General features: G+C 47.6%; 1 protein-coding gene and 1 non-coding gene across 2 annotated transcripts; one reads left to right on the plus strand and one right to left on the minus strand.

Moving 5' to 3' along the window:
- Positions 1 to 1,939: 1,939 nt before the first annotated feature.
- LOC130886254 (small nucleolar RNA SNORD78) lies at positions 1,940 to 2,002 on the plus strand. Its single transcript, XR_009058239.1, has one exon. It is a non-coding gene; the product is annotated as a small nucleolar RNA SNORD78 (small nucleolar RNA).
- A 7,039-nt stretch (positions 2,003 to 9,041) lies between these two features.
- Echdc3 (enoyl-CoA hydratase domain containing 3) lies at positions 9,042 to 25,824 on the minus strand. The gene is made up of 5 exons (XM_057787646.1): positions 25,583 to 25,824; positions 21,139 to 21,260; positions 19,027 to 19,124; positions 14,075 to 14,275; positions 9,042 to 9,841 (listed from the first exon to the last, which is right to left on the minus strand). The coding sequence occupies exons 1-5, from the start codon at positions 25,750 to 25,752 to the stop codon at positions 9,530 to 9,532; spliced, it is 903 nt and encodes a 300-aa protein (XP_057643629.1). The 5' UTR covers positions 25,753 to 25,824; the 3' UTR covers positions 9,042 to 9,529.
- Between the last annotated feature and the right edge of the window lie 221 nt (positions 25,825 to 26,045).

A 26,045-nucleotide genomic window follows, 5' to 3' on the forward strand; every position in this document is an offset into this window, starting at 1 on the left:
ATCTTTATGGAACTAGGAATCTGCTTGTACCTATGCTATCCACCCCGAACATCCCTAAGTGTGCTGGAGTTCAGATCTGTGTCACCATGCCCAGTTTACATGGGTGCTGGGAATACAGTCTCAGGTCCTCGTGTTTATGGATCAGGTACTTTACTGACTAAGCCTCTCCCCAGCTCCCTAATGTAATAAATATTATTTTAAAAGCACCAGTAATTCTATCACCCTGAGGCAACCTATTAACCTAAAATGTATATAATAAAAGTGAATCCTCCTCCCCTAGACACCCCCTACTCTTCTAAAAAAATTAATGCTGTGAGAATACAGTAAGCTACGTGCAATACCGTATTTTATAAATGCATGTAATTTTTTTCATTCATAACACAAAGCCCACCTCTGTCTTCACGAGGGATTCTAGCTGATCATTGTGTTTAAAGATGTTGTAGATGTCACCTTTAGATGAAGTAGGGGCAGCTATCCTCTGTCACGTTGAAACACTGTTACACTGTTCTGTGTCCAGCATTGGTCTGTTTGTGGACTTTTTTTGGTTTTGTTTTGTTTTGGTTTGGTTTCTTGAGACAGGGTTTCTCTGTGGCTTTGGAGCTGTCCTGGAACTCACTCTATAGATCAGGTTGGCCTCGAACTCACAGAGATCCACCTACCTCTACCTCCCGAGTGCTGGGATTAAAGGCGTGCACCACCACCACCTGGAGTGGTTTTTGTTTTTTGTTTTTTGTTTTTTAATTTTTGTTTCAACCACATTTATAAATTATTTCCCCAGATAAGCAACTATGTTATTTAAGTTGTCAAATAAATAACTTTATACTTGTCTCCCCGGTTTTTGAGGTAATGGGGATCAAGGCCACGGTCTTGTGCATCCTGGGCCCTAATACTGAGCTATAGTGCCAGCCTTTGGGTTTGCTTTTTTCTTTTCTTTTTGATATTATAATAAAATTACATCATTTCTTTTTTCCCTTCCCACCTTCCAAACCCTTCCATATATGCCTCATTTTGTTCTTTCAAATCCATGACCTCTTTTTCATTGATTGTTATTGAATGCATATATGTATATGTATTTCTAAATATAACCTGCTCAGTCTGTATAGTGGTACTTGTATTTTTGTTTCCAGGGCTGATCATTTTGTATTGTGTAGCACAAATAATAAAAACCCAGAGAAAGCTATTGGGGTTCAACATGAAGATCAGAAAAGCAAAGCAGCCAAGCGCTATCAGAGCCCTTTTACCTCTACCAAATCTTCAGACCTAAAGGGCAAGATACTGACTCCATGAATCCTCAGACTCCACACTCCACTGAGCTCATGTCTCTTCTGCTTTGTATTCCTCTCTCCACCCAGCTATTTCACTCCTGTGTCCACTTCTCTAGTGTTGGGATTAAAGGTGTGGGATCCCAAGTGCTGGGATCACCTTTGTGTGAGCTCTGTTTCTCTTTTAGACAGATTCAGGGTGGCCTTGAACTCACAGAGATCTGTCTGCCACTGCCTGGCCTGTATGGCTGACTGGTATGGTTGTCTTGCCCTCTGATCTTCAGGCAAGCTTTTTTTATTAACACACAAATAATGCATCACCATAGTATTGGATAGCCAATTTGTGTGCTCTTCCCTAGGGCACTATCGACTATTTCTCTCACTCTGCCTGTAGTTCTTTGTGTAGGGTTGAGCACTCATGCTTCTGTTTCCACTCCACCCATTTTCAACCCTTGTTTTTTATTTATCTCTTTGTGTAGCCCAGGCTGGGCTTGAGCCTGTTATTTTGCCCAAACTGGCTTTAAATTTATGACCCTCATGCCTCTGCTTCCCAGGCACCAGGATTCCAGATGTGTGGTACTACACCTGGACTATATGTCCTTTTCATTCTTAAATAATGAACCTACGACCTTTGCTGTGTTGAGAAAAAGTAACCTGTTCTCAAAACCTAGAATTCCTTGTGTGATGTTGATCAAATGTCTGACCGGGAAAACCATACGGACAAATTTAACACTGGAAGACCCTGTGACGAACAGCTCTGGGGATAGCTGAAAGATGCTTAATGTATTAATAAGAGGAACATGTTGAAAATTCTAGCTAGCGGCTGTTTTGTTTAAATGACTTGCAGGTATGCAGACGGTGATGCTCTCATAGAGGTGTTGAATCAGCGGGATAGAACACACCGAGTCAGTTTCACACCAGGGTAGAACCCTTCTCCTGAAAGCTCAAGGGCTCCTATGGAGCAGTGCGTGTGTGACTTACTGGTTAGAGGCCAGCTGGATGGAAATTCGGAGAGAGAAGAATACACACAAGATTGATATTTCACCAAATCATAAATTTAAAATAAACTTCTACAACCATCAAAAACAAAGTTGGAATTTCCCTATTTTTGGTCCTACTTCTCAGTCAGAACCCACACATGGCTCCACACTGCTTCGAAGGAATAGTTTAAACTCCATAGTTTTTACTCAGGAACTCTGACCCTGACCGAATCCACATGCCCCCATGGTCTCCTTTAGCACACAAAGACACACCTAACCCTCCAGGGACCTTTCGTGCCTTCTGCGGCTTCTTCCTTGGTCCACGTTTCCCAGGTCCACAATTACTCATCCAGACAGCCTTCCTGAAGCTTCTGGTTCTCTAGCTGGGAGGAAACGCTTCTTCCTCTGGATTCAGGACTCAGGTACCTCTGTATCTGAGGGCATGTATCTTGGGTTCCTTAGTTGTTTAGGGTTTTGTTGTCTCCTCCGGGAGCATATAACAGAGAATGCTTTAGGGTGTACAGAAGACTTGATCCATACGACTTTAACAAGGATGTACACCTCACATAAGAAGACACTGAGAGGGTAGCAGGCTCACACCCAGGCTCTTGCCCCACTCGGCTACCTTTACTGGGGAAGCTTTTACCTCCCAGCTGTCCTCCATGAAAGATGTCCCGTGCAAGTTCACAGCCCAAACTTGAGAGAAAGCACACTACTTCTACGGAGGACAGACCCACAATCCCAAACTTTTGCAATCATCCCTTGTGTGATGTCTTCCCCCTGACCTGCTAACTGATAGACTATGGCAAGGTGATGGGATAGACATGATTTTATACGTGTGCTCATGTTACACAAAACTGTAGCATCCCTCTTGCTAGGAAACTGTTTTTTGTTACCTTTGATGTTATCTGTAGAGCGCCACACATGGGCAATAGCCAACAAGAAACAGGCCCTCAGTTTGGTAGTCTTTACAGAACTAAATGCCACCCATGATCACAGGAGATTGAAAGTGATACCTTCCCTTGACAAGCCTCAAATGAGACTACAGCCTTGGCTGCTCCCTCTCTCCTCTCTCTGCATGCGTGCGCGCGTGTGTGTGTGCATGTGTGTCTGTATGTGTGTGCATGTGTGTGTATGTGTGTGCATGTGTGTATGTGTGCATGTGTGTGTGTATGTGTGTGCATGTGTGTGTGGAGTATGGATGCATAAGTGCATGATTTGCATATGGAGGTCAGAGAACAACTACAGAGTTGGTCTTGGGCACCTTCCATCTTTTTGTTTCAGATTGGATCTCTCGCTGACTTGGACTTTTGTTAGCTGGCGCCAAGCTTCCAGGATCCCTCCTGTGTCCCCTGTCATCTAGTTAATTCTGGGACTGCAGGTGTGTAACATTGAGACCTAGATTACTTTTCTTATGTAGGTTTGTGGGATTGAACTCAGGTCCCTACCCTTCTTTGTTTTGGTTTCTTTTTTCTTTTCTTTTTCTTTCTTTTTTTTTTTTTTTTTTTTTTGAGACAGAGTGTCTCCTGTCTTCCCAGCAGTCCTGGAACTCACTATGTAGAACAGGCTGGCCTTGAACTCACAGAGATCCTCCTGCCTCTGCCTCCTAAAAGTGCTAGGATTTAAGTTGCGCACCACCACACATGGTGCTCCTCACATTTACACAGCTTGTGTTTTGCTGAACGAGCTGTCTCCTATCTTCTGGCTAAACATAAATCTTCATGAAACAGTGAAGCAGAGAAGGACTGAAGTCGTTTGGGTTCAAGGTTTACATAAACGTAAGCAGAAATCTTAGCTATCTTGACGGTTTCAACCCCTTTCCCACCAACCACCCATTATATAGATATTTGGTTTTTCAAGACAGAATTTCTCTGTGTAACAACTCTAGATATCCTGGAACTTTATTTGTATAATAGGCTGGCCTCAAACTCACAGAGTTATGCCTGCCTCTGCCATCCAAGTGCTTGAATTACAGGTGTGCGCCATCACCACCTGGCTGCCACCCATTTTCTTAAATCTCTCTGAAGACTGTTATATCACAGGAAGTTGAGTGTTTGGAGACTAAAATGCACATTAGTCCTGCTTTACCATACAAGCCCAAACTCCCGCATTCTGATTTTATCCAAGTGGAGGGGTGCCGCTATCACATGCCAACTTCAGTCTGAAGAGAACTACCACCCGACCTCCCTGACTTGAAAAAGAAAACAGCAATTTAATTCATGCTTCACTCTCTACAACCAGTTCAGAACTGGGGGGTTGAACACAGCAGGCCATGAAAGGAAACTGTGCTTTGGCAACATCTTACACAGAGCAAGCGACTCTGCAGGTCTGTTCTGCGCCAGGCATTGTCACCAATAGCAAGCGCTTCCCTGTGCAGCCAGAACGGGCTGACTTTCCATCCAAGAGACACAGCACACAGAGCCCAGATGGGATGTCATCTTTTCATGAGCCATCATCTGGGACACAAAAAAATAAGCTTTGAGGGCTGAGGAGGCGGCTGGGTTGGCCAAGTTCTTGCTGTGTAAGAATAATGACCTGCGTTTGATCCTCTGAACCCAGGTAAAAAGTCAGGCATGGTGGAACACGTTTGTAATCCCAGTGTTTAGACTGGGAAGGCTGAGGCGAGTGGATCCCTAGAGACTGCTGGCTGGCCACTCTCACCAGCTAGCAAGCCCCAGGTCCTAGTGAGAGACTCTGCCTCAAACACAAGGTGGACATGGCCTAAGGAACAACCCCCGAGACTGACCTTTGGTTCCATGCACATGTGTCCATGTGCATACACACACATACACACCACACACATGCACACATGAAAAAGGGAAACTAAACTTTATGTCTCAAGTGATGAAAGAAAAGTATTTGCAAGATGAAAACTTGACATTTTCTTAAATGCTGACAAAATGAATGTCAACTTCAATAATCAAGTTTAACATGTCAAGAAATTATAACATTGAATTAAGACACATTTGAATATCAAATTGCCCAATGCTTTCTCCTAAATATAAGAATGAAGTATAGCAGTGAGTATATTAATGGACTGGATGTCCAAAGGCAGCAACACCCAGAGCCTTTGTGAGGATTTCCAGAGACCCTGGGCCCCCTTAAGTCTCTCCTCATCCCTTCCAGACCAACTGCAACCGCCCATGATTCCATCATGCATACAACATTGCTTCAACTTTATAGTTAGTTGTTTATTTGCTTATTTGTGTTTTTGTGTGCTTGAACACAAGCACACACACTTGCACACACACACACACACCATGGAGTATGTACAGAGGTCAGAGAATAGCTTCTGAGAGTCAGTTCTCTCTTTCTACCATGTGTGTCCTGGGGCTCAAACTCAGGTTTCCAGGTTAGGGGGTGTCTTAGTTAGTTAGGGTTATATGGCTGTGAAGAGACCCCATGACCACAGCAACTCATGTAAAGGCAAACATAATTAGGGATGACTTCCAGTTCTGAGGTTTAGTCCATTATTGTCATGGTGGTTAGCATGGCAGCATGCGGCTGGAATGGTAACTGAGGTTCCTACATCTGGATCCACAGGCAGCAGCAAGTAACTGGGTCTCACTGACCAGGCTTGAGCTTCTCAGACCTCACAACTTACTCCATAGTGACACACCTCCTCCAACAAAGCCACACCTCCTCCAACAAGGCCACAGCTACTCCAACAAAGCCACACCCACTCCGACAAGGCCACACCCATGCCAACAAGGCCACACCCACTTCAACAAGGCCACACCTCCTCCAACAGAGCCACACCCACTCCAACAAGGCCACACCTACTAGTGCCACTTCCTATGGTCCTATGGAGGCCATTTTTATTCAAACTACCTTGGGTGAAGCTTCAGCTGTTGGTGACCCATGGGTCACACCAACAACACTGTTCTTCCACTTTGCCCTTGACAACTTCAAAGATAGTGGTTTGACATAAACTCTCACGTTTGTGAACTCTCAAATTTCCATTGTCATGTGTTTCTAGTGTCTGTCACTCACTGCTCAGAGTCAAGTTATTCTGCAATGGCAGAGAAGTTCATTGGAATCATAGAATCCAGGATGTAGGAATTAGAAGGACAAATTATTGGTGGAGCAGCCATGACTTCTTCCTTCTCCATTCCAGCTCTCCCTCCTCAGCAGGGCCTTGCTGTGGAACCCAACCTGTTTTGGAATTATCTTATCTCAGTCTCCTGCATGCAGGATTTACACACGTGTGCCAGCATGTCCAGCTGTGGTGGCACCTTTGTAGGAAGGGAAACAGTGCTGATGGAGGCTGCCTCCCCTAACATACCCACCCGACTGGGACCAGCATTCGATCAGAGGTCTTGGCTGCCAGATGGATACTTCCCCCAGATGTCCTATGGAAAGCAGTGTTCCCTCTCTTCTGCCACTCATGGTCTCCTAGGAGCACAGATCTAGCTCTCGGCCGAGTAGCAGGTTTTGCATACGTCGGGAGGTATAGACTCCAGCAGTTGGGAGCATGACCCTCGTAGTCATGTAGATTCAGAACCACGTGCTGGCTCTTCTGATTTCAATGCCTTGACTTCTCTGGCCTCATACATAGCATGAGCGAGAAGTCGCCGCCTGGGATGGCTTTGGGCTCTCCTGAAGTCTCTGACGTTCTGTCATTCGCCTGTTTCTATTTTCCAGGGGCCAACTCAGCCTTTGAACAATGCCTTACTTGGGGCTAGTAGAAGTGAATGCCCATTCTAGGGACAGCTAGGGTGTGGCCTGCTGGACTCAGCTCAGCTCAGCTCCCCAGAGGTAAATGGTGTCGAGGGAACGGGGAATATAATAGGCTTTTCAAAAGTGGTCACCATGTGTAGTTATCGAGAAGTTTCCACTCAACATCCTGGTAAAGGGGAACAGATACAAATAAACCTAGAATGATGTTAGCCTTGGGATAGCCTATCCGGCTCCACGGGTGTGTGGCGCATTTCTTGTTGGATTATTTTCTGCCCCAGTGACTACTGATATTTATAGCTGGTCGTCAATAGCACATCAGCTCGCAGGCTGGGGAGCCAGCCTATAGGCCTGAGGAGTTCACGATTTGACGGAGCAGTGTTTGCTCATATGGAAACGGGCATTTTGTTTTCATTTGTCAAATGTGTGGGAAAAGTTTGCTCGCCTCACCGAGGCCTGGGTAATGTCTGCCACCCTCTCTTTCTCGTCAGCGTGATCCAGCACCCACCAGGCAGCAATCTTCTCAGTGGGGGCACCAAAGAGGAACAGACAGTGGCTAATCCATTTTTTTTGGACTAACTGCCATAGTTAGTCCCTAGATTAAATAGGGTTGTCAGCTTGCTGTCCATTGCCTGATAGTAAACCCCCCACCCGTGCCCCGCAGGCTAACAGATCCAGGGTCTCTTGTGAGCTGAGAAAGTCCCTAAGGTAGGAGTATGTCTTCCACTCTCTTGCATGGAGACTGTGTTGCAGAGCAGGATCAGGCTCAGACCATCCCTGGGGACGGTGAGAGAGGAGCACAGAGTGTATCCCACCAAGCAGGGTAATTTCCTGCAGAAGCAGTTCCAAACCGTGCTCAGCCTCTGGTAACAAAGTCAGACTAGCATCAGGCAACTGAGCTCCCCAAGAGAGCAAACGTGTAGATTGAGAAGTAAACATTTTCCTTTCTGGATGTTGGTCTAATGATGTGGAACATTTCCCATGAGGCAGTGCAGCAGGGGGCTGAAAGCGATGGTGTTAGCAGGCAGACATGTTGGAATCCTCGAACTCCAGTTCCTGGCCTCAAAGACCCTCGTGAGATGGGGTCACCGTGGCACCTGCTCCCGGGGCCCTACTGAGGGCACATGAGAGCAGGCGGAGGTACTTAGCACGTTCCGGGTCTGCAGGAAATGGCAGCTCAGATTGTTTTCTGTTCACAGGGCAGTCTTAGAACACACTCTCTTCTGCCATCTAAACCCTGGAGAAAGAAATAACCGTGAATCCCAAGAGAAGCCTGTAGCAATGATATCTGGGGACGTCCATACCACAAACACTTTTACCCCAGCAACTAGAGTAGAAACTACAGGTTAGAACCACACAAATCAATCTCTGTGCCTGTCTCTCTGTGTTTTCCTCCCTCCCTCTCTCTTTTCCTTTCTCTCCCCCTCTCTCTGGTGCTGGGGATAAAATCCCAGATCTAATGCATTCTAGACTAGTGCTTACCACCAAGTTACTTCTTTACCTTTTAAGTGTTTATTTTGAGTCAGTGTCTTGCTAAGTTATGCAGCCTGGCCTTGAACGCGAGATCCTCCTGCCTCAGATTACTGAGCAGGTCTGATTACAGGAATGTGCCATTGTGCTTTGTTCTTTTCTACTCTTTGGGACAAAAACTGAGGGTGTAGCTCAGTGGCAGAGCACCTGCCTGGTGCACACGAGGCTCTGAGTTCAATCCCTAACACTGGTAAGAAGGAAGGCGGGCAGGGGAGGACAGACAGACAGAAAGACAGACATTGATTTATGATCAAGTTTACAGATAAAGAAATTTTAAACACTTCTTAGGCTGCATTAGATCAGAAGCCAAAAAATACGACTAGGTCAAAACATTAGTTCAAACGGAGAACTCAGTGACGGGTGTCAGTCTGGGGTTTTTACCAGAAACTGAGCATCACTCAGAAGTGGGGATGCAGCGACTCACTGGGTAGGAGCTGCTCTGCATCCTCTCTGGATTAGCAGTTACCGGAGGGCGAGGATGTTCTCAAGAAGACACGTGGCTCTTGCTACATGCCCATCAGAGAGGACAGAGAGAATGTTCACTTTTCTCTTTTCTTAGCTTGGAGTAGGTTAGAAATGAATGACCCAGCTCTATAAATACTTAATTTATTCAGATCACATATGATTATTCCAAAGCCACAGGCATGATTATTTCCTGATAGAATCAAGAATATTTTCAGTGTGGAGATGATCTCATGGAGATTTGAAATGCTCAGCTTGTCATGAAGAGACCAGAATGGACTCTGCCTCAAGGGAGCTACAGAAGAGTGGGGTGGCAGGCCTCTCTGGACGGTCACCTGTGTGCAGGTAGCACGCCACTCCGGGAGCTGCAGGCTTCCTGTCACAGCCAGCACTCCCAGCTCACTAACCTGGCCCACTGACCTAGAATTCCATTTACTCCCCTGTATCCACATCCCATGGAATCGTGAATTTTAATATAGACCACACACTGGGAAACCAATATCAGAGTCAGAAAGGCTGGCTGTCCTCTCTTACAGCCTGGAGTATGATTGGGTAGAGAAGACGAGGGCTGGGCGACTTCCTAGCACTGGCTGTTGGCCCAGTCTTACTCATGCTGACTCAGTGTGACCAGATGGGCTTTCTCTTCTGGATAAAGGCCTCAATTCCTTCCTGCCCATCCTGCAGGGCCAGGTTGTCCACCATGGCCTGGGAGGTGAGGTCGTAAGCTGTTCTAAGGTCTTGGGACAGCTGTTTGTAAAAGGTGGCCTTGCCCAGCGCCACCACGGAGCGACTCGAAGAGACAATCTTCTTCGCTATTCTCATGGTCTCGTCCTCCAGCTGCCCCTCGGGCACCACTTTGCTGATGAGGCCATGGCGTACCGCCTCTTGAGCAGAAATGGGCTCCCCAGTGAAGAGCATCTCCAGGGCCACCTGCGAGAAGGGCAAGGGAGGTCAATAAAGCACTGTTCCTATCCCATGGCTTCCTCAGCCCCCAGCCCTGTTTTCCTGTACTGAGACAGTCATTCTCTGGACTTACCTACACGCCTCAGGCCAGATATCCGCCTCCCCAAATGACATGTCATCTACCACCCCTTGACACTGTCAACACCCCTAACTCCCTGCCAGGGAGAACATCAGATTGATCCAAGAGCCAGGAAAATAAAAGTAGCCTGGAATGGGTGGAGTCTCCCTCTGGGTCCTCTTGTTGCTCCACAGATTTGATCGGGAGGCCCTGGCAACCCAGGAGATCCCTTCCATCCACCTCTTTAAAGGCCCCATGAAGGAAGACAGCCTATCTGTTGAGCACCACTGTGAATGCTGCTGGAATATGCCCAGAACCTCCTGCAAACCAGTACAGGGACCACTTCCCACAAGGACACATGTCCATGGGTTCCTTTTCCTCATCAGGACCCCAGAGACTTAAAGGGACTTAAATATCCTCAAGGACCAGATACAGAGTCTAGCACGAGTGGCTTCTAGGTGTCCCTGCACTTGTATAGGTCAGAATGGTCATGTGCATGAGAAGACCATGTGCTGAGGCATTCCGGGGTTCCCTGCTTATCTTTGGGTGGGCCCCATGTCTGTCCAGACTGACTGCTAGAACAAAGTGCCATGCAGCTTAGAAGAAACAGGGCTGTCTCACACTCTGAGGTTGGAAAGCCCAAGTTTAGGGCATCAGCAAAATTAGTGTCCAGAGACAACCCGGTTCCAGGTTCAGAGACGGAAATGTCACTGTGTCCTTACACGGGAAGGAAACGGGTGAGCCAGCAACCTGCACTCCTTTTCTATGGGCACCAGCCCCAACGTGAGAGCCCAACCCTTGACCAGGCCACTTCCCCAGGACCCACTCTGCGACTGCTACATTGGCGATTGCTGTCGACATCTGAACCTGGGGGAACACCGCATTCCGGTTATAACGATGGTATCCGTCTCCCAGAGACTATGGATGGCAGGCTGAGGAGCTGCCGTGAGGAAGAGAAAGTGAGCTGGGGATGGTGTGCGCAGGTGACACTCTGGATCACCGACCTCATCTCACTGGGAACCTGAGAAAAGTCACTAAGATTCGTAGGTGCTTGGTGCTTTTAATTGCGTTTCTTATATTATGTTGGGCATATGAGTCACTGTAAACAGTGTGTCAGGAGTGAGTCTCTGGGGCTCTGGTCTGAGTGAAGATCTAACTCTTTTCAGCGTCTAAATCCTACCTTAAGTTAGGCCGGCAGGAAGCCAGGGTGTGCAAGCACACAGTCAGGTGGGTAGCTGCATGGCAGCAGGGGTTTCTACTGTGGTGAAGGGACTGGTGCTGGGAAAAGGACTCATATTTTCTCCACCTCTCCTGGGATACCCACCGCCTGAGGCACTGGCTCTGAGTATATGACCAGCTCTGGCTGGGGAAGGGAGCAGCTGGAACCAGCAGGGCATTTATATGGCACAATGAAAATGCATTATTTAATTCATGCAAAAAGATAAAGACTTTAGAAATAAGGTGAATAATTCATGTCCTGGCACAGTAGACTCGACTCTATGCCTTTTGCCCAGCAGACAGACTTCACTTTCCAACGCAGTGGAGCAGTTTCCTAGAGTTTCCAGCAGAGGGAACTAGAGTCTAACACATGCGTCCTAACCTCTGTGACAGGGCAGAGACTTTCTATCCAGGGCAGTTTGCAAAAGCTTTGCCAGTTTCTGTGTGGATAAACACAGGGACAGTCACCCACCTACCACCAGGACATGCATGGGCATAAGCATAGTGTGTTGTTTAAGTTAAGTCTTCTTCTGGGGTCAGAATATGAAGAGAGACCAGAGATCTGAGTAGGGCATGACTCTGCGTGCACATTTGTGTGTGTGTGTGTGTGTGTGTGTGTGTGTGTATGCGTGCATTTGAGTGGATGCATGTGTGCATGTGGGTTCAGAGGTCAGAAGTCAACCTTTGATGTTGTTTTTCAGGAGTTGCTCTTGTTTTCTGAGACAGAGCCCTCAGTGGAGAGAAGCTGCTGGTTGCTTTGGCCGGCCGGTGAGTCCCAGGCCTCCTCCTATGTCTGCCTCCCCAGCTCTGGGGTTCCAAGTGCAAACCACCAGGCCTGGCTTTGATCTGTGGGTTCTGGGATCTAACTCAGGTCCTCGCTCTTGAACAGCGGGCACTTTGCTGACTGTGCCTTCTCCCCAGCCCCAGGCCAGATTATCCTGACAAAAATATCTTTGGGCTGGGCAGTGGTGGCGCACGCCTTTAATCCCAGCACTTGGGAGGCAGAGGCAGGCGGATCTCTGTGAGTTCAAGACTAGCCTGGTCTACAAGAGCTAGTTCCAGGACAGGCTCCAAAACCACAGAGAAACCCTGTCTCGAAAAACCAAAAAAAAAAAAAAAAAAAAAAAAAGAAAAAAAAAAGAAAAAAAAAAGAAAAATCTTTGGTATGGAAAAAGCAATCCTGGTTCTCACAATGTCCCTGCCCCCTCATCCGTCACACTGGTTATTGTGCAATGTTGTTCCGAGAATTAGGCTTCCATGGAACTTAAGGGATATTTTGGCTGCATTTTTCCTATTTTAAAAATCAAATGTAAAGTTAGATAAACATGCTACAGTATGAAGTTTCTAGGAATTTTGATAAGCCCTGATTTAGAAGGCTTTCCTGATAACAGGACTGATTTAAAGGCTTTAAATGCCTCAACCATGGAACCTTCCGGGAAGTCACATGTTGGAAGAGAATAAACCAGCATAGCAACTTCTTGCTATGAAAGGCTTCATGGTTTTTCCTGCAGTTACAAGACAGTCTGTGAGTCTGACAAGAGATTTGTAAAATATTTTGATTAAGTGTCTGGGAACAAAGCAATGACCTACGAAATATTCACTAAATAAACATGGATACACTTAAGGCAAATCTATCTAGAATAATAAAAACATCCCCCCTTTCGAACCACACTTGAGCCAGCCATCGCCTCTTGCAGCATTTGGGGTTGTCGGTAACCACAGAACCTCCCTACAGGCACACGTTTCTGTAAAGTAACCAGAAGAGCTGTGAAGGACGCAACCCTCCCTGGGATGTCTTAGCTCGACTGCGAGATTCCCTCCAGGTCTCATTTCTTTTCTGCCTCAGGCAGCTGAGCCACTGTTAATTTTTGTTGCTGTTTCCCAAACAGATAGGCCGTTCTAGGGAGCAGTTCGCTTCTCCACTTGCTGCAGACATGATTTTGCCCCTCCTTCTCCAGGTTCCCTACTGAGGAGAGGATGACTTTTTCCAAGAACAGATGCCTTGTTCTCCTCTTCGGGGATACTCACTAAATGCTATTCTGTGAGGCTGCGGAAGGAAGAAAACTTCACGGGGGAATGGACTTGACTGTCATTTGTAGGGACAAGACAGCTCGGACACACACTCCCCTGGGCGGAGTCACAGAGTGTGAACAGGAAAATCCTCGTCTAACCACTGTAAATGCCACACTGTAAACCAGCAACTTTACGTCCTTCCTGGACTGAAAAAGGTTGTCAAGAAGTCATTAGCCAGAGAGTCAGCCTTGGCCCCTTAGCACTGGTGCTGGGTCAGCACGCTGTTTGCTGTGACTCCTGGGCAGCCACTTAGGGTAACAAAACTGCTTCAGTTGCATTTCAAATACAATTTCACAAAGGCTGTGCTTTCCTGAAGATGAAAAACCTAACAGTCATACTGAGGGGCTTGTAAGATTGAAATGGGGCAAATTCACAGGTTGACACCTGGTGTTTGATGCTACAGAGGAGCAGGCAGCGAGCTCTTCTCTCCGTAGCTAAGAAGGAACACTAGAGACCTTCGGGCAGAAAGTCCGATATAGAACATAGAAAACACTGCGTGCGTGTGCGTGTGCGTGCGTGTGTATGTGTAAAAGCCAACAAGGCTAACTTCTGGAGGTGTTTCTCAAGTACAATATATCTGTTTGTTTGTGTAGAGGGGACAAGGTCTCACTGCCCTGGAGCTCACCCACTAGCCTAGGCTGGCTAGCCAGCGAGCTCCAGGGATCTGCCTGTGTCTGCCTTCCCAGCACCAGGATTACAACTGAACACCAACTACACCTGGCTTTTTTATGTGGAATCTGGGGATTGAACTTAGGTCTTCATGCTTGTGGCAAGCATCTCCCCAACCCCTCAGGGATACTTTCCCTAAGCTAATTCTGCAACCTGTGAGTACAGAAAGGCAGTTCAGTTACCTTTCTGGGCACGGCTCTCCCCAGGGCAACCGCGGGGGTGGAGCAGAAAAGTCCAACATTGACTCCAGGAGTGGCAAAAGAGGACTTGTCACTTGCCACAGCAATGTCACAGCTGGCAACAAGCTGGCAGCCGGCGGCTGTGGCCAAGCCATTGACCATGGCAATGATGGGGACCGGGTGTTTCCGAATCAGCATCATGACCTGTAGGACAAACACACCCATTTCATTTCCATGAAGAGCTGTGTACCTGTCGCATTACATGACTGACTCCACGGAGCGTGTTTCGGGAAAAGCACGGAACCCCCAACTTGCACTGCGTCTCCATGATGTAGACTCAGAGAGGTTTTTTTTGTTTGTTTGTTTTGTTTTGTTTTGTTTTTTTTTGTAACAAGGACATGAAGCTGAGTGGGTAAGGGGTCATTGACCTAAGGCGTGATGGCCCACCATCTCCTTGTGCCTTCTGCCTCCCCAGCACCCCAATGGAGAACTGTGAGGTTTTGATTCTGGGGAGCAAGCAAACCCCTCCACCAACTGTCAGTTCTCCGCACCTCTGGGCAGCCCTGGTGTTAAAAGTCTGAAATTGGCATTTGGTGTCTGCTTGGAGAATTAAGGGGGAAGGGGACTTGAAGGCAATTTCCTTAGTAATTACTTCTCAAATTACCCTGCTGCATAGCGTCCTCTCTCAATGCCATCAAAGTGGGGGAGGGGCACCCTACTGTCATAAAAATAAGCAAAATTCCTGAGACAGAGCCCTTGGCTCAGAGAGGAGAGACAAAGTCATGTTCTTGTGACCCCCGCCATATAAACGGCCAGAGCTCTAACATATTTGAAGCTTATTTTTTCATGACACTCTAAACAGATTGTGTTGTCATGGCAACTTCGATTTCTAAATTATTGCTCTTTGAACCTTGGCAAGTTGGGAGGGGAAGATAGGAACAACATCTGGGCTTTTCCCCAAGGCAGTAGCGGAAAGAAAAGCGACCTTCGCAGATTTGAAGAGTTTTGCCTGCGAAATTTGTCTTTTATATTCATAAGCATTTGGTGTTTGTCATCTTCCCTACCCTAAATAACCAGCTATATAGTCAGGCATGACACAATGATGTTTCTGGTCAAGTTCAAACTGTATATGAGGGTGGTGCAAGAAGGTTGTGATGGCAGAGTGAGTGCTTGCCTCACAAGGGTAAGATCCTGGTTCAATCCCCTGTAACACACACACACACAGAGTCTGGCATGGGAGCCCATCCGTATAACCCCCGCACCAGGAAGGCAGAGACAGGAGGATCCCTGGCGATCACTGACCAGATGGTCTAGCCTAATGGGGAGCTCCAGGCCCAGGAGAGATGCTGTCTCAAAATGGGGGCTAGAGTTCCTGAGGATGGCGTCGAGATTAAGACAGGACTGATAATTCCCACCACCTAAGTGACCACCCAGCCTAACATTACAGGACAGTGTTGAGCGTGAGGAGGCGCCGCTTCAAGGGGTGCGAAGGTGCAGCGGATGCTGAAGTGCAATGCATCACTCGGTGACACGGACAACGTGCTGCAGGGGTTTCTCTGTGTGGTCTTGGCTGTTCTGGAACTCACTATGTAGACCAGGCTGGCCTCAAATTCACAGAGCTCCACCTGTCTCTGCCTCCTGAGTGCTGGGAATAAAGGCGTGCACCACCATGCCCTGCCCCAAGCTGTCAAATCTTAAATTTGAATCTCAAAACTCATTTTTAAAGATATAAATTCTTTGCCTCAGTTATTTCTTTATGATGATGTGAAGCTGACGCGCACAGTGGCTGCGTACACTGAGCCAGTTTGGAAATGCAGCAGTCTCGAGAAAGGATCGTTTCTAAGGAGGAAAACAGAACATCTGTGTGGTTTAGTGTTTGTGTAGCGATATGAAGCAAGCCCGCTACGATGCAATCTGTCACCCACTACCTGAGAGCTCTGAACAGACCACATGACCCTTCAGCTTTTACAGCACTAACTGTGGTGTAATATCAGCTCTAACCTAACACAACACGACGGTTATCATAAAACACTACCTGACTTACTAAGCATTCAGTTATAATCATGTAACATACACAACTGTATACTATAATCATACCTATATAAGAGTATTCAAACAATTATGTACTTAGGAAAAATCACTAAAAGTGAATATGGCAAAAGACAACACTCTTCTCTGGGTTGGTGGTTATAATATGTTGAGTATCTTTTGTTTTTTTAATTTAAAAAATATTCTATAATACATACTTATTTTCATCAATCAAAATATTTTAAATCAAATCAGAGGGCAGTTCATAAAAGACAAAGGGAACTTAGATTTAAAAAAAGTCAGGATACACTCGGGAGGCAGAGGCAGGCGGATCTCTGTGAGTTCGAGGCCCGCCTGGTCTACAAGAGCTAGTTCCAGAACAGGAACCAAAAGCTACGGAGAAACCCTGTCTCGGAAAAAAAAAAAAAAGTCAGGATAATCAAACCCACGGGAGTCAGGAACTGACACCATCTTTCCAATCTTCCTGAGCGAAGTACGGTTTCGAGTTCCGCCTACTCCAAAAGGGGCGTCCACTGTGCTCTGCCCTAGCCTCATGGTAAGCATAACTGAGGGGCTGCATGGTTTTCTTTTTTTCTCCCCACGTTATTTCCTAAAGCAATCCATTCCCGTTTTATTGGTGAGGAGTTGGGAGAAAGGAAGGATCTTCAGGGAAAGACATCCAGTTGTCAAAGTATTGGAAGAAGAAAGACAAGAAATGATCCTCTAGGCCACCACGTCAGCGCCCAGGAAGTCACTTAGGCTCTTCTGACACTAATTCTTCACATTCTTGTTGGTTGTCCTCCTCCCGGTTGGTAAACATTGGCTCTCAGCAGAACTTGTGGTGTAACAAATGCACACCAGCTTGGAGAGGGCAAGCGGAGGCAGATTTCTCTCTGCCTCTTAGAATCCACCTACCTGTGCATGGGCCTTCGCTTGTTCTGCCTAATCTGCTCTGTCACACGAGGAAACGACGGTCTGAATTTCACAGAATTAGTGCCAAGGGAGAGCGCTCAGGGCAAGAGTGCTGGCACAGCCTCTAAAGGCTTGAGCTGCTCTCCCTGCGTTCGGTTCCCAGCAATAATACTGGCTCACACTGCCCGTAACTCATTTCCAGGGGATCCAAAGCCTTTGGTTTCTGTGGGCACCTACAATCATGCACAATGCCCCCTCCACAAACATATACATATTAAAAATAACAAACAGAAATATTCAAAGGAACCAGTATCCTTGCATTGTTGTTTGATGTTTAGGACTAAGTCCTATTTATTCACTGAGTCTTTTCTGAATGAGCTGGAGGCATGAACAGGTTAGAAGCTTCCAAGAAACCAGGCCTTTACCTCCTGAAGAACCCCAGAGTGCCACACAGTCCTCTGCTAACCTGTCCAGGTCTAGTTCATCTAGACAGTGCAACATACTGATAAAAAGCAGGTGCTCTCAGGCAATTACAAGGGAGACACTAGTTCCTTTAGATATATTTTTTATTTTAGCCAAATATACTGGGAATTGGTAGAAAGTGATTTTTTTAAAGTGATTTTTTTTTCAGTGTGGTGGACTGAACTCAGGGTCTTCTACATGCTAGGTAGATTCTCTACTACTGAATTCCATCCCTAATGGAAAATGATTTTGAAAGCATCAAACACTGGCAAACCAAATAGGATACTGTGCAAACATTGCTAATGTAGGAAACAAAAGATCCAAATCTTTTTGTTCTGTTAGGTAAGTGATGCACACTTATAATCCCAGTGCCTGGGTGGTGGAGGCAGGAAGATCAGGTCACACTAGACTTGGCGGTACAGCAACTTCAAGGCCAGCTTGAGCTCCTTGAGGCCCTGTTTCTAAAACAATCCACACCCTGCGTCCAAGCTCTACTTTGTTTCTACTCCTCCATAAAACTGAAAAAGAATCCCTTTTCCTTTCGTCTTCCCATGAAATGAGAAAATGATGATCTGATCCGCTTATGGGCTTTTTGAATGGCAAAGGAAACAATCTGGGCTCAAGAATGTACCCGAGAGGCAGGAGAGATAGTCAGCCAGGACTAAGTCCTGCGTAATGCACCCAAATGCCCTGCAATCCCAGCACCGGGGAGGTGGAGACAGGAGGATGCCGGATGCTCACTGCCCAGTCAGACTAGCCTAACCCTTGAGCTTTAGCTTCATTGAGAGACCAATCTCAAAACACAAGCAATTCAGGAAGGTGAGCGCACGTGCGTGCATGCACGTGCGTGCGCGCGTGCACACCCACACACACACACCCTTGCACACACATGCAGGGGCTGGAGGAGGCTGGTGTCCTGCTCTATCGGTCTATCCTACTCCCTCAAGACAGAGCCTCTCACTGAACCCCCAGCTCACTGGTCTTTGGCTACTCTGGCAGCAGCAAACCCTGAGGAGTCTCCTCTATTGGCAGATGTGTGTGGCCACGACCAGTTTTTCACATAGATGCTGGGAATCCAAATGCAGGCTCTCATGATCACACAGCAAATGCTCTCACCGCTGAGCCGTCTCTCTGCCCCCTATGGTCACTTCTTAAAAGTCTAAACCAGTGGTTCTCAATCTTCCTCGTGCTGTGACTCTTCAATACAGTTCCTCATGTGTGGTGACACCAATCAAAAAATAATTTTTGTTTCTACTTCATAATTGTAATTTTGCAACTTATGAATCGTAATATAAATGCTTGATATGCAGGATATCTGTGATATCCGTGAAAGAATCATTTGACTCTCAAAGGGTTCACGACCCACGGTCGGTAACTGCTGGTAGAAACCAAACAATTGCTTGGATGAAGAACTCACCAATAACTACAGAGCTTTTGATGGCCATTCCCTAGAGCAGCCCCACGATTACTCTCATCTGAAACTAGAAGACTGCTTCAGTGTTTAACACAACGGTGGTTCCCGTGCTTGCGATGCTGGCTGGCTCTTTGCTTACCTCAGAACAGGTCTGAAACACTTCAGTGTGATAATCACGGCCTCGCGCACCTGTCAGCTCCTTCAAATCATGCCCAGAGGAAAACACGGGGCCCTCAGCTGTGAGCGTTTCCAATTGAGAAAAGAAAAAAAGTCAACAATCAGAGGTGGCAAAATGGCAAACGCAACGGCACGAGGAGACTCCAGGATCAGCGCTTTTTATGAAGCTCTGTCTGGTCTGATGACTTTATTTTTGCGGTCAGTCTGCCTGAGTGTGTCGACTTGTGCGGGTCCTCTGGACTCTGTCACGCTTTCAGCAATGCATCATCCAGGTAGGTCAGAGTGTGAACAGAAACATGGGAGCCGCCTGACTCCAGCTCTTGATTTTACAGAAAGGAGCTGAGGCTGTGGCTCCCGTCATTATCCCTAACAACAAAATGTCGCTCCGCTGATAAGCTGAGAACATTTCCTCCCATTTCCTGTGTGACAGGCAATGTTATCCTGTTTTCACAAGCGAGAAAGTGGTGTCGCTCAGACGTTAGCAGCCTTTTTGCTGTATCCAGCTTACGCCGCATGTGCCTGCTGCAAGTGAAATTCCAACTTCTTTTTCCTTCATCATATGAAACCACTGAAAACTCCTATTTGGCCATTGCGAAGAAGGTTTCTCGGGGTATCTCAGACACAGGGATGCTGAAACAAAGTTTCAGCAAACAGGATGTGTTTTATTTTTCTGGGGGTGCACAAAGGCTCCGATGTGATTTTTATCATACTGTTGCAGTATGTATGAAGTGGTGATTTAATTTTTTTTTTTTTTTTAGGAATTTACTTTTAATTATGTGTATGTGTCTGTGTGGGTATGTGCATGTGAGCACAGGTGCCTTTATTGGATCTCCAGGACTTGGAGCTCTGGGGCAGTTGTGAGCCACCCAACATGAGCGCTGGGAACCAAACTCAGGCCTACTGCCGGAGCAGTAATTGCTTTAAGGTAGTTGGCCATCTCTCTAACTCCAAAATGATAATCCTATAAGAATTTCTAGTAGAGAGAGGGGCTCGCGAAATGGCTCAGCAGTTGAGATCTCTGTCTCCTCTTCCACAGGACCTGGATTTGAATCTCAGCACCCACATGGCGGCTCACAACCATTTGTCAGGCCAGTTCTTGGGAATCTGACGCTCTCTTCTGGCCTCTGCAGGCCCCAGGCATGCAAGAGGTACGTGGACACACACGCAGGCAATGCATCCATGCACGTTAAAAAATAAACCCTACTGGCAAAAGGAATGGAAGAAATGGACAAAACATGGCGTGCTTTCTGGCACCATTAAAGACGGCACTACAGATATAGGCATGAGCAAGATTCAGCAAACAGAAGAAAAAAACCAACTGGCTGTCCCGACAGCCCACATGCTAGCTGCCGTGATTTATGGAGGGGATTAGTGATTAGCCATCGTATATAGTCCATAAACAAACTGAGCTTTTTAATTTAAAATTCTGTTTTAATATTTTTGTGTGGTTCTGAGGATTGCGTGTGCTAGCAAGTGCTCCATCACTGAGCTGCATTCCGACCCTGATTCTTTGATCTTGTGTGCATATGTGTTCACGTGTGGGGGGGTACATATGTGCATATTCATGTGGAGTCAGAGCACAGCCTCAGGTGCCATTGCTCAGGTACCTCCCGTTTTCCCTTTGAGATAGGGTCTCTCATTGGCCTGGACCTTCTTCACGAAGTAGGCTAGACTATGGTTAGCGAGCTCTAGAGAGTCACCTGCCTTTGTCTTGCACTGTCCTCCTGCCCCCGCCCCATGTCTGGGATTATACACTTGCAATACCAAGCTCAGCTTTTTATGTGGGCATGGTGCTTGTGAGGCTAAGGGCTTGCCAGCTGAGCCATCTCCTCAGCCGCCAGACTTTCTGATTTTGACAAGGAGAAGTCGTGATTTCACTGAGCAAAGGCCTTTGCTACAGTCCCCACTGCTAACGAGGACCAAGCCCAGAGCATCACAGAAGTTTTCACATCTTCAAAGGGGGCCAGAGCCATTCTCCAGTGAGGTGAGGAGAGGGAGTCCCAGCTCACCAGCACGTTTTGAGAAACCTCACGCGGGCACCGCGGTCCACTGACGACAGGCGTCAGAGAAATACCTGCAATTATAATGACTCTCAGGTCTTTGCTCTCGGCTTCATGAAGAATGTCACTTCGGAGAGATTTCAGCATGGCCAGCGACAGCGCATTCCTCTTCTTAGGATTGCTTAAGACAATGTTCCTGCGAAAAGCATTTGATAGTCCCGGGTCATGAACCAGTCAAAACAAGTGAGGACCCCTGCAATTCCTTTCTAATTTTGGAGCAATTTTGAAACCCAAGAATAGAGAACAGCCAGGGCTTAGAGCCAATTTAGAGGGCCTGTCAGCCCTCTGGAGTGACAGCTGAGTCAAAACAAGGGAAAAAGATGACCCAGAAGGTAGGCTACCCTTTTCTCTCCGCTTCCTTGATTTGTTTTTGCTCTCTCTCTTTTTCCCTCTCCCTACATGGACCGCCAGAAACATGACTGCCACCTCCACAGCAAGGGTGAGTCACAACAGTCCCCAAATCATCTCTGCCCACAGAGATGTGAGATTCAGGTGACAAACAGGCTCCACCTGCAACTTGCTTCCTCTTTAGCATGAGATTAGGAAAGGAGCCAAGGACAAAAGCCACCCCCCCTCCCACCCATCCCCTAGAAAAGGCAGGGGAGCCTGGTTGCCAGTGTGCATGTACGGCGGCATTTGTAAGGGTTTCCAGTGGGGTAAGTCTGCAGGATAACTCGTGCAGTCTGAGAACAGGTGCTATACAGAGAGCAGACGGACAGACCCATACAACAGACACAGCATCTTGCGAAGAGCCGGCACCCAAAGGGCCTTTTTGCTATTTTAAAATCGCCCACATTCAGAATAAAACAACCTGTATTGTCATCTCCCTGCCTTACGTAGAAATGTCTTATTTTTGCTGTCCTAAGAAACGGGCAGTGAACCAAACCAGATTCTCATTACAAGTGTTTTATTTCCCATCAGCCTCCGCCCACACATGCTCTAAGCCTTCTTCATTCTTTTCTGAATATGGTATTTTATTGGTACAAGGTCAATCGGATGCTCCAGAAATAACATGTAGGAGAACTTTAAAAAAAAAAAAAAACAACTTTGGCAACGGAATTGATCTCAGCACAATAAGAATAATCATTCCTTTTGGGATATCACTTCAATTTTGCTGCAGCTCCCAGGTAGCTGTGGGATTGTTTTGTTTCTCATAAACATCCTCTCTCCTAAGTATAGGAATAACATGCAGCTGATTGGCTGCTGCACAGACACCTTTCTCTGTGCAAGCCGTGGAGACTGCTTGTAACCTTTTGGTAGACTCGTGACTGTGCTCATGGTGGCAAACATAAAAACGCTGTCAAGGCTGGGAGATGGCTCAGTTCTTGCTTTGCAAGCCTGAGAACCCGAGTTCCATTTCTAGAGCTATCTTTTTTTCTTTTTTTTTTTCCTTTCTGGTGGGGCACTGTGACCTGTACTTTTGCATCCTAATGTTGGGGAGGTGGAGACAGACTTTGGAAACCCATTCTAAAAGAAAAGGAGGGCAGTATGGGAGGCAGCATGATGCTCAAGTTGGTCTTCTGGCTTCTCCATACACATGTAACTGCACACACATGGACACGAGAGTACACGCATATTCACAAAAGCTGCTACCCCGGCATTTACATCAGCTGAAAGTAAATTCTAAGGCCTTGGGCAAAAGTGTGCAAAAAGATTACAGCCCAGATGGAACCTTGCTGCTTGGTGGTACGTTTCATGTGTATCCCATTTACATTGTCAGACAGTTCTCATTGCAAGCCACGCACAGACTTCTTTTCCCACCAGCACACTGACACCCTTCTCAGCGGTCATCTCCTGACTGTCAGGACCAGATGCGCGGGCCACCCACACCACTGCCCCTGCTTTGGAAACATCTTCTCTGGGGAGCAATTCTTTCTTCTCTAGTCCTTCTTGCCTTCTTTTACGGGGGCTCCTGGACTCTGGCAGGAGACACTCAGTTCCATCCTTTGTCCTTTCTTTGTCCTGAGCACACTGCCCAGGCGACTTCGCTGGTGGCCATGACATCAGCTGCCCCCTCTATGCTGACATTGGCCCTAGTTCCAGCCTCTCCCCAAGGCCGTGGATCTGTGTGTTCACTGTGATGCTCACTGGACTGTTCCACCGAGATGCGCAGTGGGCCTTTTCCTCTCCCAATTTAGGCTTCTCCGAGCTACTGTTCAGTGTCCCAAGCTAGAGCCTGAAGGTCATTTTACATTGCTATTCAGTGCTCCCTTATTTCACAGGACACGGAACCTCCTAAACCCCTCATCAGTTTCAGCTCTCCCAGCGGCTATTTCAGTTCCAAGTGTGGAATGCCTTAAGCTGAGAGCTTCAGCAACACCCCTCCTCTGCCGCCACCACCAAGGAGAAATGTCTTTCTGATGAGGTTTCTCCCAAGGTGACATGTGTGCAGGTAAGATCTGGTCCCTTTAAATGCTCCAAGGAGCTATCTAATATCATCAAGGTAAAATACCAGTTAGTTTTTCATGGCTAACTCTACCGAATGTAGCGGACTGGCATGGTCTCACAGGTCCACTCTACCATGGTGGCACATGAGTGGCAACAACTTAGGAGGCAGAGGGGATCTCTTTCAGGCTCCTGGCTTCTCTGCCTCCTGACAGCCATCTCAGCACTTGACTCCTGTCTGTGATGCGGGTCACTTTGTGATTAGAAACGGTGCAGAGAGTCTGACACAGCACTCATTTTGTAGCTGGCCCTCATGGTACGACAGCGTTATTGCTCTGAGGCACAGCTTTGAAAGGGGACCCTTGAGGTGACTGAGTTGCACAAGCTTTGTGCTTACCATAGTGCTGTGGGAGCACCTTCTGCTCTTTCAGCCAATAGCCTTTAAGACACCAGCCCACTTGGGTGTGCTCTCTGATATTGTAAAAGCAGCTGTAGAGCGTGCATCTCTCTCTCCATCTTCCTTCTCCCAGCATTAGTCCAGTTTTCCCCGCCTACCTCAGTTCTGCCCTATCAACAGGCCAAGGCAGTTTCTTTATTCATTAACCAACACATAGACAGAAGGACTTCCCACACCAGCTTAGTACTGCTCTAACGCTTGACTGGGGGCTCTTAATACGTGATTCTTATGATTTACAGCCAGTTGGTCTCATCTCCCCTTTCCAATTCTCAATTCATGTTTAATTTTAAACGACTCAGTCTCCTATCTTTTGCCGGAATTTTTGATCAGATATGACCAGACTTTGGTTTTTTTGGGTTGGGGGAAGGTGATTGGCCTTACTATATAGTCCAGGCTGGCCTTGAACTTGCTGTGTAGTCCTAGTGGGCTTTGAATTCAGGATCATCCTGCTTCAGCCTTCACAATGGTGGGATTACAAGCCTATGATACCACACCCAGATTTTATATATATATAATATTATATATTATATATTTCAGCTGGAGTAGCACAGCTGTTCCTTAAAATTAGAAAGGGCCCCTGTGTGGACCCTGCACTTCAGGGCCCTCCTCTGGCTTTTTCTGGGAGTGTCCCTATCTCTGTTGATGAGCAAGGAGTTCACAGGGAATAGAATTACCCTTTTAAAAATACACTTTAGTTAACTGAGCACCCAAAATGCCTCCCTGTGGTGACCACCCACAGTTGTCTGTAGTGGGTTAGGAGACAGACAGATATGGGCACTTCAAGCCAGCATCTACAGACCTGTGTGCTAAGCCCTTTAAGGCAGTAGGGGTAGAGAGTTATAGATGAAGGGATGATGTGGAAAAAGCTGAAGGCCAGAGACTGGCTCTCTGTCCTTTTGGGGGAGCACCTAAAGGTTTGGGTGAGGATTAAAAAGTCTTCTAGGATTAAGAAGGGCTGTTTACTGGAGTCAGAGAAGATAACAAACAGCTCCGTCTGTAACTCTTGAGCATGGAAACCCATTTCCTTTCCCAACCTTATCCTGGCCAGGCAAATGGTCATGCCTGAAAGGGTCCTCGTTACTCCATGGTCCAGGCTGGGCACTGATTTATCTCTAAGGCTTTTAGGCCCGTTGCACAAAAGGGCAGACAGCAGGGTGCTGTGTCCTTTATCCTACTTAATGACCTGCCCCCACCCCGCCCTTCAGCCTGCGCTAACCCTGGAACCTGCCAAAGTCTGTAAGGACCATGGATCTCTTTTGTGATGCGTTTTCTTGGAGGCCATGGAAACAGTGGGTAGGGTGCTTGTGCTGTCCACACCAGCGGAAATGCTCAGAAGTGACTGGGCGACTGGGCACGGTAGGCCTGAGGGTTCAGGGAGCCACCAGGCAGTCTCACTTAAAACCCTCACATGTATATCGTACTACCGCATTCAGGGCAGGGACACTTGTAATCGCGGTATGCAAGGATCCCTCCACCAAATATTTCGTCTTTCCGAGATGAAATCTGAAAGAGAAGCAGTGACTGCTAACTCAGGGTTAGTGTCGGCGAGGCCTGTTTATCCCGAGTCCTGGTGCTCAGCTCCAGGGAGAGGGCCCTGGCAGGGTCCTCAGGCTGACCTGATTCCGTCCTGCTGTCGCATGCTAGTGGGCCGTGGCTCCGACTCCGGCCGCGCTGTTAGTGCTGACGCCGGGCTGCAAAAGCCGGCGGAGAAAGGGGACCAACGAGTGCGCCAGAGCCAGCTGATCCCCTTCACCCCAAAGGCCCGTCGGCCGGCGACCAGGGCCATTGCAGCCAAGAAGCAGCGAGGTCGACAGTGCAAGCGGCCTAGGCCTCTGGTTTTCCGGGTTTGGATCCGACAGCTCAGAGCATTGCCACAGGCCCCGCCCACAAAGTCCTGCCCTGTGTCCCTCTCCTGGAGCCCGCCCCCTGGAACCCGCTCCCTGGAGCCCGGCCCCCTGGAGCCCGGCCCCCTGGAACCCGGCCCCCTGGAACCCGCCCCCTGGGGCCCGCCCCCTGGGGCCCGCCCCCTGGGGCCCGCCCCCTGGAGCCCCGCCCCCAACCCGGGGGCACAGGTCATGT

Source organism: Chionomys nivalis, chromosome 13 (assembly GCF_950005125.1).
Source record: "Chionomys nivalis chromosome 13, mChiNiv1.1, whole genome shotgun sequence".
NCBI classification, from domain to species: Eukaryota; Metazoa; Chordata; class Mammalia; order Rodentia; family Cricetidae; genus Chionomys; species Chionomys nivalis.